The sequence below is a fragment of the Strix uralensis genome, chromosome 6 (genome assembly GCF_047716275.1).
Source record: "Strix uralensis isolate ZFMK-TIS-50842 chromosome 6, bStrUra1, whole genome shotgun sequence".
Classification (NCBI taxonomy): domain Eukaryota; kingdom Metazoa; phylum Chordata; class Aves; order Strigiformes; family Strigidae; genus Strix; species Strix uralensis.
Window position 1 is genome coordinate 23,109,385 of NC_133977.1, and position 20,373 is coordinate 23,129,757.

Below are 20,373 nucleotides of genomic sequence, written 5' to 3' on the forward strand. Positions count from 1 at the left end.
TTCAATCTTAGAATCACGTACAATTCCAAGCTGACTGTGATCTCTTTGCTGTAGGCTGCATCCATATTATGGTGTACTTTTCACACTCACTCCCTCACACTCCACTTTTTTTTTTTTTTTTTTTTTTTACAGATTCTATACAACTGACATCTGTGTACTTCTTTGCAAGAGCACTCTAAATCCACACTTGCATTACTAGACAAGTCTGAAAGTACTCAATGAGTCCTGGTACCCTCCACACTGGGGCAACATCTCAGTATACATCAGCTTCCTCTATGCCTTTCCTTACACTATTTTGCATGACAAAGAAAACAGGTACTCCTACACGGCATGAAGCTTTGACCCATGCTGGCTAGCACAGCACTATGAACTTCCCTGCTCTGCATGGTACAAGTACAGCCCAAGGACCAACTGCTCAAAACTTTCCCATTCTGCAACGATCGCAAATAAAATACCATTAACCAACAGCCTTGGATTGGTATGTGGGTTTCCTGACTCCTAACCTTCCCATTCCAACGTTCTCAATGCCTTTTCCTTACCTGTTTTGATTTAAACACACATGCAGAATATACATAACCCCAGACAGAAGTACTACTGATGAAATGGTAATCCATATGATTTATAACAGTACTTCCAAAAGATGGGTTGTTTTTACTTATTAGCACAAATGACAAATCTTAATCTTTAAAAGTATGTATGCCTGAGCTTGTGAAAAAATATGAAGGCTTTAGTAATGACAGCTACTTTATTTGCACAAAATCAGTTTTCTGTTTACAAAGAGGCCTGTTCTAGACCTTCAGCATTTTAGATGGAAATAGTCTATAGACTCTAGATTCTGTTATCAATGTAAATGGTGAAATTATAAAAGTACAAGTGTGAGGAAACAAAAAGAAAATCAGCAAAAGAAAATTTATGAGTCTACAAAGGCCTTAAAACAGAATAAAAAAAAAAAACCTCTTATTATTCTTTTTGATCTCCAAATCCCACAAATATTTTAGATATATCTATTGTTCTTATCACCAAAATGTTTGTTTACAATTTAACTTTTGTACCCTAAAATAAGAAGCCATAGTTTGCCGCTTCATATTAGTTGTTTCCTCAGGGTGTCGCATAACTTCCATTGTGTCAACCTGGAAGACAAAACTCAGATGTTAGAGCTGTTCCAGAAACACTGCAGATCCACCCCACCTCACCCATGAAAGCTGAGTTCAGTTTTTGTTATGGTCATTCCTTCAGGTGTGAGTACTTTATCAGAGGTAGGAAGGCCAGCTTCTAACAGATGCAGGACACACACTGATTTCAGAGCAAGCTGTAAGTGTTCCGAATGATTTCACACTTTTGTTATGATAGTGTAACACTCCGCCAATGAAGCAGCTGTCAAGATGCAATACCTTATGAACGAATTTCTAAAAAGCATTCCTCTTATCACCACTACCATGAACTCCATCAGGTCTTATATTCTATATAAGAAGAGCTATCATTTTTGTAATGACCAAGAAGTAAATTGAGCTGCCTCATTTTGCTCACATGCAGAAAAAATGCTGTTGTCAGATAACACGTGGCAAACAAAGTAGGTAATCTCAGAATGTATAAGTCTTCTCCTTTCTGTTGTTGTGGTTACTATTAATTACTTTAATTTGCAATTTTAATGCCAAGAATTTCAGCAGTCTTACTCCGCTGAACTGCCATAGCTTCAAATACCGCTTTTTCAGCATTTCAGAAGAGTTATTTTTAGAGGGTATACATGGACAGCAAACATATTGCTCCTTGTATATTTTAGTTATATTGTCAGTACAGCTGTTCTTATCAAAATGAAACCAGAATTTATGAATGAGTATAACCATGGTTACCAATCACAAGCAGATTGTGTTGCTGTATTACAGCTCAACAAAATTAAAGAAAATCAACCAGCATCCTGTTTGCATGGAGCATTAACAACATTTTAGCATTCACTTGCTTTGTGGCAGTTTACCATCTGCTCTGACCAGGTGGCATTTGTATAAACCAGATAATGCTGTTGTCAGCACCTGTGCTACACTTCCTGGACTTTGCTCCATACGATCATTTCCAACACTCACTGACTTAAGACCACACTTCTGAACACTAAAAGTAATTGCTGAAAGACTACAGTTCTCAATAAAGTAACCATGTCTCTTACCTTCAGGAGATATTTAGGAGACTGCATGCAAAATATAAAGGAAATGAAGCACTAAGTAGTAATAGATCAAGAAAATGGATTTTGTGTTGGGGAGGAAATCAAAAGAAAACTTGTGAAGACAAGATTCAGAATACAGATGGTGCAAAGGGAGACAGATTTCCATAAGGGTGACCATAAAAATTTCAGTATGTTTTTGTAATCTGTGATGTTCTTAGCCCAGAGTGGTGTAGATGCATTAGTACACATCTCAAAATAACATGAGAAAAAAAAAAGATTCAGTTTGATTTCAGTTTTGAGGATGTTAGTTAACAGAAAACTGTAATACATCCCAGGAAAAAATGCCTTATTAGCACAGATAAAATCAAACATCTTCAGAGGTCACCTGAAAAAGTAAACATCAATGACCTAATCAGAACAGCAGACATGTCCATGGGGAAGGATAGGGGAATGTTTCAGAACTATCTTGGCAAAACAACTGCTTTTTGAGAATTGATATCTAAATCTTTAGTAAAGGTCGGGTAGAAGACAAAAGCCATACCAGTGAATATTGACAGTAAGTTCAGAATAAGTGGCAACATTTAATATTAAAAGGCAGACAATTTAATCATAAAGAACACCAAATCAAGAGCAAAACCAAATAGTTTGAGGACTGCACTGAAGCTCAAATGCCCATTAATTTGGTATTCTTGTCTGTCTAGAAAAACAGAGACTCTTAGTGATATTGTTGTTGGAGGTTCAGCACTCATGATCTCTCAGTCATATCTGGAATATTTGCTGGCCAATAAAGGGTGAGCTTATGCTCTACCTTTTGGGCAGTAGGATACTGTAAGCATCTCCTTTTCACAGCTGCTTATTTTCACCAAACCTGTAGAATCTTATGATCTTTGAGACTGCCACTCTGTCAAATATGGTTTACTACAGCCTGCTGGGTTCAAAAGGGTTTTGGTTTGGTTTGGGTTTTTTGCGGGGGAAGGGAGTGAACACACAGACAGATGGTCAGAAACACTCACAGAGAAGATGTAATACACTTTTTCTCAGAACATCAGGGTAAAACCCCTATCATGAAATTCCTTTTTCTATGGATGAAGTTATAAATTCAGAACTGTGCAATCTGTAAGGACTAGGATCAATTTCCAACTCTTCTTTGACAAGAAACATTTGAAGTTTCTGTTAGAAAAATTCTGATAGACCCTGAAGCTAGGGAGATTTTCCTGTAAGAATTTTTAGAAGTTCTGTCTCTGGTTAATTTATAACACTGTGTGTCTATGAAGCCATGCAGTTTTATGGTAGGGCAATAATCGCATGTATAACAGACAATAGGCTTTATCACAACTAGCCTGGTAGAAAATGATAGAACATTATAAGAATGTCACAATATAATCTTGTGTTTTAAATCACTAGCTACTCTTTTTAAACAAAAATGAAGAATATTTCAACTGTTAAGTCACATTTTTACATGACAGTAGTAGTGACGTACAGTATACATTTATACGATTACAGCTGAAATGGAAAACAGCTTGACCTATAAAAGACAAACTGTTCCATCACAAAAAAAAATTGCTTATAATAATTTTGAATCAATATTAAAAGAATTATTTATGACATCAGGTCACCTTATGAAGTCACTGGAAATTATTACTTTCACATATTGACCACACCTGCTGCTGGCATGGTATGAAATACTGTAAAACAAAAAAATACGTTAAGCAAAAAAGCTCATAAATTAAATAGTAAATGAAAATTTCCAAACTTCCTAACAAAATTATTGTTTGGATTTTTTTAAACAAATTGTAAAATAGTAATTTAAAATCTCTTTCCTGAAGTTGTTTAAATTAGAAGTTTTATGAAATCATACAATCTTTTTTTACAGATATAACTATTTCAATTAATATTTTCTGAATAGTGCTGCACTTATGCATGCCTTTTAGCTCATTCTTTAAAAATCTGAAGGGTGAGTAAAAACCACTTAAACACTATTTCATAACTGATTGTGTTTATTAACGCTGTATTCCATTCCAGCTGTATCAATAAAATGCATGCTTAGAAAGCTTATGCTGAATATAGCTGGATGTGGAAGACAATGAGTGTATAATACAAGAAAATTGGAAAGGCCATTATCTGTCCTTCAGCACTGAAAGTGTTTATACCAGAGAGGAAATAAAACTCTGAAATCCACATCTGTATTTGCAGGTACAGTGAAGGATATAGGTGTGGGTGACATGAATTACTGTATCAGCATTTGATCATGAGCTCCTAACAAACAGGAGAGAAAGAAAAGAAATAGAAAACCCAGAACATAAAATTCTGCAGACTTTTGAACAGTTGCTGCTATGACATTTGTTTTTAAAAATTATTATTGTTTGCTTTGGAGGCACCCCTCCCCCCCCGCCAAAGTCTTAACTAAGCTAACTCTAACAGTACTACTCAGGAAGCAGGGAGGGGGTGTACATGCTGTCAGCTTGAGGCACAAGAGTTTTCCTCACAAATTAAGTGTATTCAGTTGGCAACACATTCTATTAACTGCCATAAAATTATCTCATCCTTTTGCAATTTTGCCACATACTTTTATGGCAAAATTCAGCAGCGTTTAAATTCCACAGTAGTTCTTCTTAAAGACTAGTGGGTTTGCCGAGTTGTTCTTTCCTGGTCATCTATCAGTCACAAATGTCCCCTGGTGTTTCACTTGCAAGTCGAGTAAGAAATGAACAGATCATTTTTTTATTTTGCCTTTCATACTGTTAAATACACTATTCAAATTTTACCTAATTAAATCTCTTTCTAGGTCAAAACTGCCAGAGGAAAACACTGACCCCATTGAAATAAAGAGGAATATTGCTATCAATATCAATGTAACTGAGATTTCACTCCAAAAGTTTAAAGATTAATCAGTAGCAAACTGATTCTTCACTGGATTCTACTAAAACTGGAAACAGTGCTCCCAGAAGAGGTGCATGTTTTCTGATATTAAGGCAGACTCTCATTTGATAAGAACCTCACTATATACCTACATCAGCTAAGCGTCGTGTCCATACTCTCACTGTAATATTTTATAAACAATTGCCTGTCATCAAAGGGAACACTACTAACCTTGATACGCCCAGTACTAAGCTGTGGAGGCAAAGACCTAGATGCTGCTGTCACTCTGGCTCTTGCTTGTGCCAAGTTACCTGTTCAAAAAGAAAGAAATATATACTGCAAAAACTGTTCAAGAAGCTTAGCAGGTAAACATTTGTATGGTGGAAAATCAGTTTGTACAACAGTACTAAAAATAGCAGACACCACCACACTTGTTCCACACCCTACTCATTACCAATTGTGCCTGCAGAGCATTCAGCTCGGGCATGACAGAGTGCAGTGTTGATTTAAAAGGGAGGAAAAAGTCAGTGATAAGGTGGTATGTCACTGACCTTAGCTACTGAGCTGATGAAAACAACGACAGGACAAAGGCATACAGCTCAATCACTAGTAATCAATTTCTCTGTGACTCACTGAGAGATTTAAAAGAGAAAAAGACAGCAGAAACAATCTTGTTTCTATGAAATCATGTGGATCCTGAAGTGTTTAGACAACATCTTAAGGTCACAAACAAATGAAAGAGATGAGAAAATGATAAGACGGTATCTTTTTTTGACCTTTTGACATATAGGCCTGCTTAATCCCCAATCTTATTGTCACTTGGGGTTTTTAAAGATTGACTCAATTCCTCAGGCAAAAACATATTGTGGTGTCAACTGAAAGACAAGTACCTTTTTTTAAAATGTACAGTATGACGTGTCCTAAACTTTTTCCTCTGTACTTGTAGAAAGCCAAAGTCATCACAAAATAGCTTTTCAAAATAAAGGCTCAGAGAAGAGAGAGGAAGTGATATGGGACTGTGCATATGCAAGACACTCTGTATATTTCAAAGTTTTAGCAAGTCTAGCACAAGATGTCCAAATGTTTTCTCTGGCTATATCTTCAGAGGCTAAACTGTGATTAATAGCATTGAAAGAACCCTTTGAAGCAGGATTGGTGACATCAAAGCCCTAATCCATGGGTGGCAGGATTTTTATAATGAGTGGGAAGCATTTTAACACATTTCAAAGGATTTACAGCATGAATAAACAATAGGCCTCTGCAGATGTACCACACACCTTTCAGAACCAGAACACATAAATAAGTGTCCATTTTAATTTAAATGTAAATAAAGTGTTAACACTTCTTTCAGATGCTAAGTGCCTTGTTTGCATCAACTCCAAGTGTTTAGCTGTTTGCTTTCCAGAAAGCCAGTAACTCTAAACAGTCTTCAGAGTTTTGCTAAACTATGCATTACATAACTAGTAAGGAGGCAGGATGGGAAAAAGGAAAACCAAGAACACTTAATCGCTAGTAATTGTTCCGTAAGGGAGCAGAGCAAACCCAGTGTCCATATAACACTGAAATGAACTTTTGCTCTTACTTTCCTCTGAACAAGAAAAATACCAATCCCCTGAAAACAATCTGGGGGCCAGCACTCAAACACAGCAATGACATTCTTTGGAGTGATTCAAACATTCTGTATTCATTTTAAAAAGTATTTCTCTTTTAAGCTGCTGGCATTGGGATTGACACGATGCCGCAAAACTGGCACATCATTTCCAGACCTAATAGCGTATGTTACCTGACAATCTAAATCACAGTGGAGAACACGAGGTATGTCCACGTTTTTGGAAACTGCTTTAGGCTATACTGTGTAGGTTAATAAGAACTGCAACTCGGTTTTGAAAGTCTTGTGTATCTATATGCACACATGGCACATATGGTATATACATGTGTATCTCTAAGGTTAAAATGAAGACTTTAATGAGTAAGTAGCTAGTGAATTAATTTTTCTTAGCTGTAATTTTGATATTTCTGTAATTAGAAATTACACTTTTGTGCCTTTTTTGGCTAAAGTAGACAATCTGGAAAGGTTGTTTTTGGCTAGGCTTCAGATTAGCAAGTCTAAAGCTTGAAAGCCTTGCACTGGAGAACTGATGATACAACATGGGATGAAAGAAGGGGTTGGGAGAAGAAACAGATTTGAATCAGATTGTATAAAATGAATAAAATTTTGTTGCATTTTATAACAAGTTACAAAACTCTAATAAGCAAATAAAATTTAGAATGATAATATAGTTGCTCAAGGTTCACCACACTCACTGCCAGCATTAGGTTTCTAAGGGTTCAGAATTAATATCCCTGAGCTCTCCCTTAGTTCCTCATGCAAAACTAAAACTAAACTTAACATTTCTGGTCTAGGAAACCAAGCAAATAAATAAACCTTTTTATTAAACAAAAACCTTTAATGACTTCACAAGCAAAAAAAAACCCCAAAGTGGTATGTTCCTACTTAAAAAAATAAAATCTTTACATATCATTGTTTTGTTCATTAGTTACTTCCTTCTAGGAACAGATTTTTATCAGTGCTTATTTCATGTGTCAATTGAATTCCTATGAAATTACTAACTACTGAATTATAGCATCAGATGAAATCCGTAGAAAAAAATATTATTAGGATTTTCTTTTCCAGATTAAACACAAAATGATGCTTCAATAAAAGTTTGTGAATTAGTCATCTGAAGTAGTTCATGTTCAGGAAAATAACTATCTATCTTTAACATGTCTAATCCATTAAAACTAATGAACAGAACAAATGTGGTTTGAAAATCAGTCCACATAACAAGAAATGTTTTACCCAGAGTTTGCATGGTGTTTACAGTCAGCAAACATTTGGTACCTGTCCCTGCATTTGATTTTCATTTACAAGGTCATTTATTACTTTACACACCAAAAATAATTAAATGTTATTCCACTTTGTGAAGAACATCAATATTTGAAGAACAAACGTTTTTAGATAATAACATAGCCAGTTAAAACTGCCATGGGTTCCTTGAAAGGTTAGACTGGTTAAAGGTTAGAAGACTGCACTATGCCTTTCAGAAGTCTAGCTTCACACCTATTATATGGTCAACACTTTAGAGAAAATACAAGTGACATCCATGTAGACTTAAGTAAAATACTGGCTATATTACATACAACTCCATAAAATGGACCAATAAGGCAATTTAAAATTCTCTCAAAAATTTTTTTTTTTTTTTGAAACGGCATTCATGAGAGAGGGGAGAGAAGTTAATGGCTAAAATCAGGATTAATCTTTTAAACATGTACATGTTGAATTTTATTCACATGCATTTCCTTTTCAGTTCAACAGGACTGCTCATCTGAAAAATTAAGGCTCCTACCTATGTGTCTGCCAGATCAGAAACTAAGGTCTCTGGGATTCATTTGTGTCAGTGGGGGAGTCAGTCAGCCCCAGTGTTTCTCTTTTTCCCTCTGTTCAATAAAGTTAGGAATGTCATTAATGCTTTGAGAAGTTTCAGTCATTAAAGTTTGTGAAATGGTCTAGAGCTTCCTACAGGAAGAGAAGTAGCAGCACAAAAATCTATGCACTCACTGGCTAAGCTCACTGTGCCAATGTTCAGCAAAACTCCTTTAGTCTTGAAGCTGTATAGAAGATCTCACATTTCTGCAAACATATTCTTCACTGATGTCCCATTTCAGCTAGGTGAGAAAGACCATACTGTCAAGGTACTGTATCTCTTCTATCGTGCAAAGCCAAGCAGAAGTTTTGAAAGTATTTGAAGTATTTACATATCACAGAAAGAAGAAAAGGATTTTCTTTTTTCAGGTTGGACTCTGGAAGTGCTCTTTAGATCTCAGAAAGGACTAGTCAGCATTCCTGGCTTCTCACGTGCATCCCTGGCACTTACTCACTGTGTGATCTGGCCGAATTAATGATTTGTCTGGCCATTGACTTTCCATACTAATTAAGAAAAGTACACTCTCTGGCTGGATGTTCTGATGTTACAGTTTGTCAGTGCTTCATTATTCTTAGGTGATGGGTTCTGTAAGTAGTATCAAGCAAATATTAGTAATATTAGCACTGTATTTATAACCTCATTTTGGTTATGTCTGCAATAGATCACTCCTCCCAAAGTGAGAGCGTGCCAGGTAAGAATTACATTAAGCTTTGATACAACATCTAGTTTGTGAAGTGCAAATGACTTACAGAGAAAAAGTGTAATGACAATGTCACCTTACTGTACGAGCTGTACTAGGAATATTACTATTATATAGAGGGCACAGTACAAGCTCTTTTTCTTATCCTCATATATTTTATTAATTTCTTTCATGCTTCTGGCTCAGATAAAGAGGGGTTACTTGAAACATCATGTAGATACAGTGTAATATGGTCAGAAATGCTACAATGCATTCATATTTCACTGACACTACTTCTAATCACAGCTAAGCACTTGCACTCCAGAAGAGGTACAGAGTCAGACAATGTCTTTGACATACACAGATTCTTCTCTGTCTTTCCTTTCAGTACATTTTCTCTAGCCTAAGGAAGTCGACTGCTTATCTCCATAATGCATTTTCATCTTCTGCTACTGGTAAGACTAAGCTTTTCTTAGCTTGACTATAAATGAATACATGTACTTTTTTATTGGGTACTAATTTGATCTGGTCACTGACTATCAAAACTCTATTCTTTTGAGTCACTGAAGTCATTTAAGCTAATTTTGTGCAATAAAAAGCTAAGAAACCAATTTTCTCATATACCACACATTTTACACAAGAATGTTTTTATAAAAATACTGCCTGTAGAATACAACTATCAATACAGACACACTTTCACTGCTACTTATACTGCAAAGAGAATCACAGAATCATTCAGGTTGGAAAAGACCCTTGGGATCATCGAGTCCAACCATCAGCCCTACTCTACAAGTTCTCCCCTACATCATATTCCCCATCATCTCATCTAAATGACCCTTAAACACATCCAGGGATGGTGACTCCACCACCTCCCTGGGCAGCCTATTCCACTGTCTGACCACTCTTTCTGTGAAAAATTTTTTCCTAATGTCCAGTCTAAACCTCCCCTGTTGCAGTTTAAAGCCGTTCCCCCTTGTTCTCTCACTAATCACCTGTGAGAAGAGAACAGCACCAACCTCTCTACAATGTCCTTTCAGGTAGGTGTAGAGAGTGATGAGGTCTCCCCTCAGCCTTCTCCTCCTCAAACTGAACAGTCCCAGCTCCTTCAATCTCTCCTCATAAGATTTATTCTCCAGGCCCTTCACCAGCTTCGTTGCCCTCCTCTGCACTCGCTCCAGCACCTCGATATCTCTCTCGTATTGAGGTGCCCAAAACTGGACACAATACTCCAGGTGTGGTCTCACCAGTGCAGAGTACAGGGGGACTATCTCCTCCCTACTTCTGCTGGTCACACTATTTCTAATACAAGCCAGGATGCCGTTGGCTTTCTTGGCCACCTGGGCACACTGCTGGCTCATGTTCAGCTGCTTGTCAATTAGAACCCCCACTTTACTTTCTATTCAGAATAAGTAAATAAAAAAGGAGTAAATGAGAAATAGTTTTTCCAAAATCAGATCCATATTACAAAACAGAATCTGACAACCATTAGAACTTAGTAATAGTGAGGTCCACCTGGGAATAACCAAAATATGAGTAGTTGCTTCAAAAGCAAAGATGATGCACATTTTGGCCCAGATTATTTGACATGAAAAATCCATGCCATAGTGAACTGACAAATTCTGATCCTCATTCTCAGACTAAAGGTTTCTTTAGTCTTATTAGCATGAAGTAGACACAGATCATATGTACAGATACTTAAAAGCTTTACATTGCTAGACTGGGACTGGAGAACCCAAGTGTAAATTCAGTGCTGCTATGCTTTCTACTGTATACATTGCAGACAGGTCAATGGTCACTTCCCATGTTAGTAAGGCACACACTGCCAAACACACAGCGTGATGTTTACAGCAACAAATAAAACTCTGCTTGTAAGCATCATTGCTGCTATGTTTAATATTGTTTTAACACAGTAGGTTAGTGGGTTTCTTGTAGAATGCAAGGGAAGAAAGACACTGACAGCAGCTGAGATGTAATGAAAGTCAAACTGCCTACTGTGTTCCAAGATATGTAAATGTAGGATCTCAGTAAGAAAGGTCTTAATTTTTGCCCTTACCTAGTAAAGAAGAACAGATTATGGTATACAATTACTTAGTGGTAGTGCCCAAAATATGTTTAAAACACAACCTTGTGTATTAACAGCTACTTTAAGCAACATGGCCAATTTTCCAGCTAAATTGAATCAGACGTGTAGCCATCTACTCAATTGGGAGTGTGTTCACTGAAATGCAGACATTTCCTCAAATATCACAGGCACATATGTGATCATAGGATACACAAGCAAACCTTATGTGATTCTCAGAACATCATAGTCCCATGACGTGACCAAATTTACAGACAGCAGGCAAAGCACATATGCTATAGCCTGATCTCATGATAGAGAAGTTCCCAGGCACAGGACGAGGGAGGGTCATGTGGTTCTTGAAAAGAGGGTAGCAGAGGGGGAGTGGATTACCTGCTGGAAAAACTCTTTATCTGGCCACAGCCAGGTGGGCATAGGTCAGGCACCTCTGGTCAAACACAGGACTAATGATTGGAGTGGCACACTAAGTACAGCTGAGAGCTAACTATCTGAAGCTGCATAGATAGTTGCATTGTAGACAACGATGAAAAAAATGAAAAAATGTTTGGAAAAAGCAATTAGAAGTTATAGTGTAAACAATACTAGAGTTTTCTACTGCTTGATGCCCAGCATTTTCTTTAGTCAGGCCTGTAGCCTGACTAGCTGGAGACCTGACTAACTGGCTGGAGACTGACTGACAGGCTGGCCACAGCCTGATCTGGGCAGTCTTCCAGATGCTGCATTACAGAACAAAGTGGCTCCGCTTTTTATGTCAGAAGACATGGGCTATTTCTTTCAGATGTGGTCCTTAGCAACTTCCATCCACATCTTTGGTAGCGTACAATTTGATGCTGTTGTATGTAATCAACTCAGGACAACAAACCTTGAAATCTCTGGGGAATTGCAGGCAGTACAGAATGCTGCAGTCTGTGTCATCAGCAAAGTACCTCACCATCAACAAGAGGCTTTCTGTTGCCCCAGCAGCTTGCCCTGCTTCCTGTACCACATCTGTAACTGAGATTAGAAGAAAACTACAGAGGTGTAATTTATGTGATGATTTCACCGTTGAGGAATTCTCCATTAATTTTCAGCATTAGCCAAAACCCCCTTATTCTAATTACCTCTATCCAGGACAGACAACAAGTTTATTTCTTCTTTCAAAGATATGTGGAAGAATACTTCTAAAAACATATATGGGTTGAAAATATGGTTACCATACACGCTGATTCAGCTCTGGTGTCCCTCACCGTTTTATGTAATTGACATTATTTCTCTTGCATATTATGTAAGAATTTTTTTTCCCCAGAATCATATATGCTTCATCTAGAAAAGTGAAAGCTTGATTATGAAGAACATGGTAATTACCTCAATATTTTATCTATGCTCCCTCACTAACATGAACCAACAACAAGCATTCTGTTGGCTCACACCTCACCATCTTGTCTCTGATGATCTCAGGACTGTCCTCAAACACTAATTAAGCTTCACAATACTCCATTTAACCTGAGGCCAAAATAATTTTCTACAAGAACAGTGAATAAACAGGAAACCCAGAAGTCAAGAACTGTGATTTCCAGCCCACTGTTTGTATTTTCAGAGTCTGATCAAAATCCTAATAAACCCAGTGAAGATTCCAAATGAATTCAGTGGTAAAAATTCAGGTATAAAGACGTCACTGAAAGTACATGGAATAAAATGAAGGAACATTTTCTCTGACCTCACTATGACTATCAGTCTTCTCAGTGGTTAAGACCCCAAGCTAGACAGGATAAAAATGGTGTCAAAACCAGGTTTTGAAACTTCAAGAGAAAAGCTGTCTTTTAAAAGTCTTAATTTAGGATGAAACATGGTTACAGAATTTTATGAAAGTCCCAGGCCTCCCCATTTTTGAAATCTAGGCATTAATAATGTTGAATACTAATTTAATCAAGTCTCAAAGGTTTCTCAACTGAAAGTTTGCTCCTCTGGATCTCAGCACTTCCATATATTATCACAGATACCACAAAATCAGTTATTTTTGTGGCAATTCAAAACATTATTCTGATTTGTATTTGTATCTCTCCACACTTAATTAAACAAATACCCATTCATACAAACACCCACAAATGCATTTTCTGTCTTTGACACACACTGTGACCTGCTGTCCAGGCAGTTCAGTTACAAGCTCTCCTACATCAAGCCAAGTCAGGTTGGAATAAGCAAGACAAAGTCAAATAATAAGAGAAAAGATAATGCTGCTTTGGTAAAGTGCTGACCTTTACAGTTTGTTGTAGGGTGAAGGAATAAAGAAAATGAATAGAAGTACAAAATCACAGTAAGACAGCACACTTAGGAATATGAAATACACCAAAAACAAATACACAAAATCCAGCACAGACTCAGAAGTTTTCCATCAATTACATTAACCTCTTAGATACATTAACCCCTAATTCAATTATTTTGAAAGAGTGGGAAATATAAGCACATTCTTTGCAAAGGACACACCAAAACCCATTATGGATATTCAAACCAGCAAGGTTATCTGAATATTCAACAAATTTATCTGCTCTACAAACTCACTAGAAAATTTAAAAATAATTACTCTTCTAGGATTAGATCTTGAGAGCTACTGAATGCTTCCAATGACATACTGAGCATCTGACCTTACAGCACATAGTGCCTGTAGAAACCGCCTAGTAAACTGCTCATTAAAACAACTATTGTATAATGTTCTCTGAATATTTTTCTATTTAAATTCTGTATATGCTGCACAGTGAGATTCCATAATCTACTAGTTAATATTAAAAACAGTAACATCTTCTATGCAATACATCTTTTGCTTCCTCAATATCAACACATTTTGAATTTAATTAGTATACAATGAACTGTTAAGATTAATTATTCTTCACTACTGTGAGATAATGTTCATTACAGAATTGAAAAGTTAGGCTAGAAACATGAAAATTGAAAAGATATCTCCTCTCTTCTGAGAAAAAGGTAAAGAAAAATTATTTTCAAGATTTGTTCTACAGAGAATGGCCTGTTATGAATCAAATCAGTAAGCTCATCAAGATCTGTTCATAAACTTGCCCACCTGTACCTTTTTTAGGCTTCAATTTGCAGGCACTTGGAGACCAAAAAAACTATGCCCTTTGCCCATTTTCACTACAATGTAATCTGTGAAGTCTCATATTAAAAGCAGTGGACTTCTGCTTGGGCAACACCCTTTACCAAACATAAACGTGATAAATCTAACTTGACCCTTCTCAGCTGTTGTGCTTACTACCATGTGCAATTCCAGAGATTCACTGACACTCTTTATTTACAGGGAGTTATTCTCAACAGTAAATAATTGTTATGTCTTATATAAAGCTTTAGCAAGACTGAGACCTTAACTTTGATCTGATAGATGGTTCTGTTTCTAGATGAGTTCCATTTTTAGGGCCATTTTAGGGAATGTTTTGGATCCTACTGCTAGCAAGTCTTCGGAGTATCTGTGTACTGCATTTGTCCTATGACACAAAACCTTAGGATATGAAGAAAAAGAAACACTGAACTGTAAAATGCTCAGCTGAAAAACTAAATAAAAAGTAATCCAACACTCTACCTCTCAAACTCAGTTAAACTACATTTAATTTAGTTTACTGATGTCCCACATCTGCAACCCAGTAAAGTTCACAATTGTTACGTTGCACAGCTGTGGTTTAAAGCTGCTCTTTGCACACAACACACTGGCAGCAAAGCTAAAACGATTAACTTTTATACGCTTTTAACATATGGACCAGTTAGATGTAGGAAAGCCTCTGTGTCCAGAGTGAAAATATACAGCTTCCACTAACTTGACCCAAATTCTTAGAAAAATATAAATTCTGATCCAAGTAGAGAGATTATAATTACAATGGCTTTGTTTCCAATTCATTTGACTTAGAGTGCCTGCAGTTATCTCTTAGAGGTGAAAATACTAACACAAAAGTACCATTATAAAAAGATTTTATTGTAGGATAAATTAGTAAAATTAAGACGTATTTGAGTCTTTTGCTCTATTGTCATGTGTGGAATTAACAGAAAAAATCCGCTAAGCCCAAATGGAAACATGCTATATTTCAGTGCATAAATAAGACACACACCAAGCCATGAGACCTGCCACTACTTATCACTAGAGGAAGGGCTTGTACTCAATAGAAGTGCACAGTGACAAACATGACAGGACAAATCATGGTTCCACTGAAAACAATGGCAAAGCATCTACAATTTCAACTGGCCACAATTTCACTCTATGCCCAGTAGTACCTGTTCATGGGACTGAAATGCAAGAAAATCCATTTCTTTCCCTCAGTTTCTGACTCTTCATGAGGAATCAGCTGTTATCAAAATTACAGACCAATTAGTATTGAGATAGTATTCTTGTCACCAAGGAGTGGTGAAAAGCAGTTCTTTAAAGTGATTTTGCAAAAGGCCCTAGATCTTGTGTTCTTTAATGTGCATAAAGAAACCCTGAGACATTTTCTTCACATTCTCTCTCACACATGGTCCATTAATTATTTGTTGGTGGGTTTTTTTTATACCAGACATACATTGTTTGTAATTACTTTTTGACTGAGGGCTATAAGCAGGGCTGGAGACTCAAAGGCAAAAAGAACACAGACTAAAAATCAATACTGAGGAAAGGAAATGACCTTTAGGCCAGCTAATTATAATTAATTTGGTTTTGAAAAAAATCTATTTTCCTCCTATTTTGGACAAAAAAATTTCCTTGTTAAAACATTACTATCTTAACTCTTCAATGAAGGTTATGAAAACTTTCATCCCAGTTCTCTTTGACAGATTATGCTCAAATAATTAGGCACCATGAACAAGGAGTGTTTATTAGCAATGGATGATAACTGATACTATATCACTTCGAATGTGTGAGCAATAGCCAATGCTACCAAAATTCTTAGACATGACGTTGCTGTAACATTAATGGCACTCCACTCTGTACTTATTCTATGCAGTCAAGCCCAGCCCCTACAGATCCTCAGAGCTAGGACAGGGACATTTCCCAGCATCTCCATTCTGGTGGTGGGAAGGCTGGAGGATTTCCCCTTTCCTCCCTCCAGGTTGCAACTCTCTCCCCTCTCTCAGCAAGGACAACCAGACCAGAGCAAACCTTGACAAAAGCTCTAAAGGTCTGTGAATCATAGAAGGGGAAAATGTCTGCAGAGATTGTGTTTCAAGAGTAGAGAATAATGTGTTGCAGCTTTTCTAAGAAGATTATGTCTCTCTGGCACACCTCCCTACTCTGCCAGCATGATCTGGTTAGCTGGGGAATACAACGTAAGAGAGAGGAAAAGTGGAAGAGAGCGCTGCAGTCTCAAAAAGCCCCAGTGGTGCTTTGCCCAAGCAGTCCAATGGTACCACCACTTAAAGGTGATGCTGCAAAAATTCTTGAATATCAGGACAGTGAGTCAAATGGTCTGACTCCTCACTGACACCACCAGTGAATGTACCGAGGTTCTCCTTAATTTTTCCAATTAAAGCCCTCTTCTCTTACAAGGGGACTCTATTTTTTAGATCACATGATTCCTTTTCTCTCTGATGCTTTAGCTGTAACAGTGATAAACTAAAACTAGAGACAAACAGGAATGCATTATGTCTGAATGGGAACATGCATACTCAACTGGAGTAGTGGCAATTTTTTTTTTAAATGCTCTACTTCTCTCTTGTATTTAGAGTAAATTCTATTTTCATTTCAGAATATAAAGAATTCTCAGCACAAGAAGCTGTGTCTGTAGAAAAAAGTGTCAAATATGGAAGCAATTGGGAGAATTGGTAGGTTAAACCAGAATATGTTCATTCAGTTTTGAGGTTAAAGGTCCCTAGAAAATGCAAACAGATTCCAGAATGTGTCTAAGTTTCCACTGAAAGATGACAAAACATGCTGTACACACTACAAAATTAGTGCACTCTCTTAACCATAAATTACAAGCGTATATTTAATGTCCTGCTATTAATTTCTGGCCCTTTAAACTACACAGTCTGCTACCATGAAATAGAAGCATTTGTTAAGAGGGGATAAGTATATTTGATAAATTACAGGGATTAACATGATCTTAAATTAGTAAAAGAATTTAGTCTTTTTAATATTTATTTTCTTGCTGCTGCTCAGTTTTTGACAGCACAAGACATGACAGTTATATAAATATACTTCAAACAGAAGATCTTCTCAGGGTGGGAAAGGCATCTTTTTGTTCTTAATGGTATTTAAGAACTACATTTTCAGTAATTGTCAGACTCATGCTACCAGTCTGAAATTCCCTCTTGCTTCTGGGATAGCACCACCTAGTGACTATTACACATATTGGAGATTGCTGCTTGGCAAAAACCACCTACGCTGCAAATTCCAGAGCTAGTTGCAAGCAGATGTGAGAATGTGCTGTCACTCATCTTCAAAGAAAACACCAGAGATACTGGCAGAAGGCTCATTTCAAGTCAGGGTTACCTGGAAAGATGCAGTATGGCTTCCATGTAAATTATTAACTTTCACATCAGTCAGTAATCTACAAAAAGCTGGAGAAAATTGTATCAAGATTATTAATCTTAATCTGTATTTTTTCTGGTTTGTTTCAGGAATGAAGTACGTGTTGAGTGGAGGGAAGAGGGCTACAAGGCAAGGACAGAGTATGGTGAGACATTGACACAGTCACTATTTTTTGTTTAAAAAAGCCTCTTTGTAAGAAAGTTAAGAGAATAGCATTATCTTTCTTCACTGAGCGGAGATGAAGCAGCATTGCCAGCAATACCTTCTGTTCTCAACCAAACCTTTCATTTATCTTGCAAGCTGCCAAAACTAAACCTGGCAACAATCTGATTTTAGAACACAGAGGCCCCAACACAGGATGTGAGTGCCAATTATATTAGACAGCTGGAAAAAATAGAGCTTTAAAATAGACTTTTAAAAAATAAAAATGACATAAGGGTTTTAAGCTATTCTTATAACACCATGCACAGGAGCATATGCACAATAATTTTTTGAACAGGATGTCCTGTACCAACTTGACAGAAATACAGACAACACTCAACTTGCTGTGTGCTCTTCATGGAAAGGTATATGTTCTATGTGGGGAGGCAGAAAGCATGCAATTCATGTAAATAGGAAATAAGGAAGGAATGTAAGAGGAAAAAAAAAAGTGGAAATACACCAACACGGTAACTATACATTATTGCAATCAGAAGTATGTTCTTACTGAACCTTTTATGCATCTTGGGCAAAATACCCAAGTTCAGTCCTGCTATCACTGAAAGTATCTCTAAAAAGCCAGAGGAAGATGAGTTTGCATGAAAGCATCAGCATTCTGATTTAAAAATAGCAATAAAATCAAAAGTATAATATTTACAATAATTGGGACTGGTAACTGGGACAAAGCACCTAATCTGTTTCATTCTGACAATAGCTCCAAGGTATAAAACAGCTAGTGAAGAGGGGTGTGGAGGCACATTTGACCAGATGTGACCTTTCTTTTTTGCTTTGCTTGATCCGTGAGTAAAAGAATCTCTTTTACCAGTTTAACATGGACTCAAACGTCAGAAGTAGACATAGATTCTTTGTTCCCCACTTGGGCAGAAACCAATCCTACTCTACCTTAAACTATATCCCCCTCCATCTAAGTTTGTCATAGCTAAAAGGAGAGGCAGATTCCTTGTTGGATCCTCACCTCTCAGGGACCTCTAAAAGCATAATTTGAAGGGGGGTAATCCAGAGAATTCTAGTTACAGCAAAAGAACAGAGACATTGTAACAGGAATCTGTCCTATGTAGAATATAAACAGATATTTTGCTATCAGTGTTACACGTGCAAAGAAGGCCCCAATATATGTTTTTCTCCAGATGTTCTTTTTCTACCTAGAAATCTCAAGTGAGGTTAAAGGCATCACCAGAAGCTATCACTGGTCTACTGAGGGTCCAGAAATCCCAGACAGAGCTGCTGCACAGGCACAGAATAGCATCTACAGCCCATGTACAATAAGCCTACACAGCACTACCTAATGCATGTACACATATTTCTACCTAAAAATACAACCACGTCATTTGCATGTCATATCAGATCATAAGAATTTTGTAATCTAATACAATCCATCATATTTAGATTATTCCTTAGTATTACATCTTTTCTTACCCACTATGAAAAAGATACTTTAAAAATGTAGAACGTATTGAGAGATGTGTATATTTGTTGGCTTGTTTGCATGTGTACTGCAGAACTGTCATTTGTATAGGTTACTTACTGGTATTCTGGCATTTATCCATGGAGTAATCAAACTGCATCTTGCTGTTTTATTTAGCTATAGATCTGTGCATTTACATGTAAAACAGTGTTAATAAGCTTTAAATCAACTGAATAATTCTAGCAGATCAGTATGTGTTTTTTATAATTTGTAAGAAACTTTATATATTGGATCAATGCATCTAACTAGATGGGTATTACCTCCAAAACAACTTCATCTACATTACATGATTTATGAACTATAAGACACGTTATACAAGAATTTATCAACTGAGAACTGATCTTAGTAAAGGACTAAGAACCAAGAAACTCCCATATTCTCATCCTGCTCTGAAAGAGAGTTCTTGACCTACACATCAGATAATCTCCCTTTCTCCGGAGCGAGGGATGAATCTTGCTGCCTGGGTTTTTTGAATAAGAATTAATGTTCACATATTTTAAAAAAATATGATCATAGCATTTTAGATATCTAGGAAACTTTAAGCAGCAGAGCTGAAAAAGAATTTTAAAAAATTTCCCAGAAACAATTAGAGTTTTAGAGGAATAGGTAGCTGAAGAGATTGCAATGTTAGCAAAGCTGTGCAGAAAATACCTGTTTTTGTTAATGGGCTAGAGAACAGCTGCTGAAGAAGTTTGTTCTCTGAGGTTCGCAACACCACTACTACATCAGCAGGAAGAGTGTCTCTGTTCTTCTCAAGGAACGCACAGGCATCATATAAAACCTAGCATGGGAAACAGAATCAGAATAGTTGTCAAAAAGGGTTACCCTAAAACTACTATGTTCTTTAAAATGTGAACAGTCAGGATGACCAAGTAGACCAGTTAGTTTGGCTCTGAGAAGCCAGTGAATTATCTGCAAAGGACTTAAAAGAGCACCGCAACAGCTGTGTCTTCAGAATGTGAACTGGTTATAAA

At 36.8% G+C, this 20,373-nt stretch overlaps 1 protein-coding gene across 1 annotated transcript in view; it reads right to left on the reverse strand.

The window, feature by feature from the left end:
• The window catches only part of MYO3B (myosin IIIB), a 214,168-nt gene that overhangs the window by 71,856 nt on the left and 121,939 nt on the right, over positions 1-20,373 (reverse strand). The window contains 3 exon segments of the mRNA XM_074873256.1: positions 1,053-1,130; positions 5,246-5,325; positions 20,051-20,180. Of these exon segments, the coding sequence (XP_074729357.1) occupies positions 1,053-1,130; positions 5,246-5,325; positions 20,051-20,180 (288 nt within the window).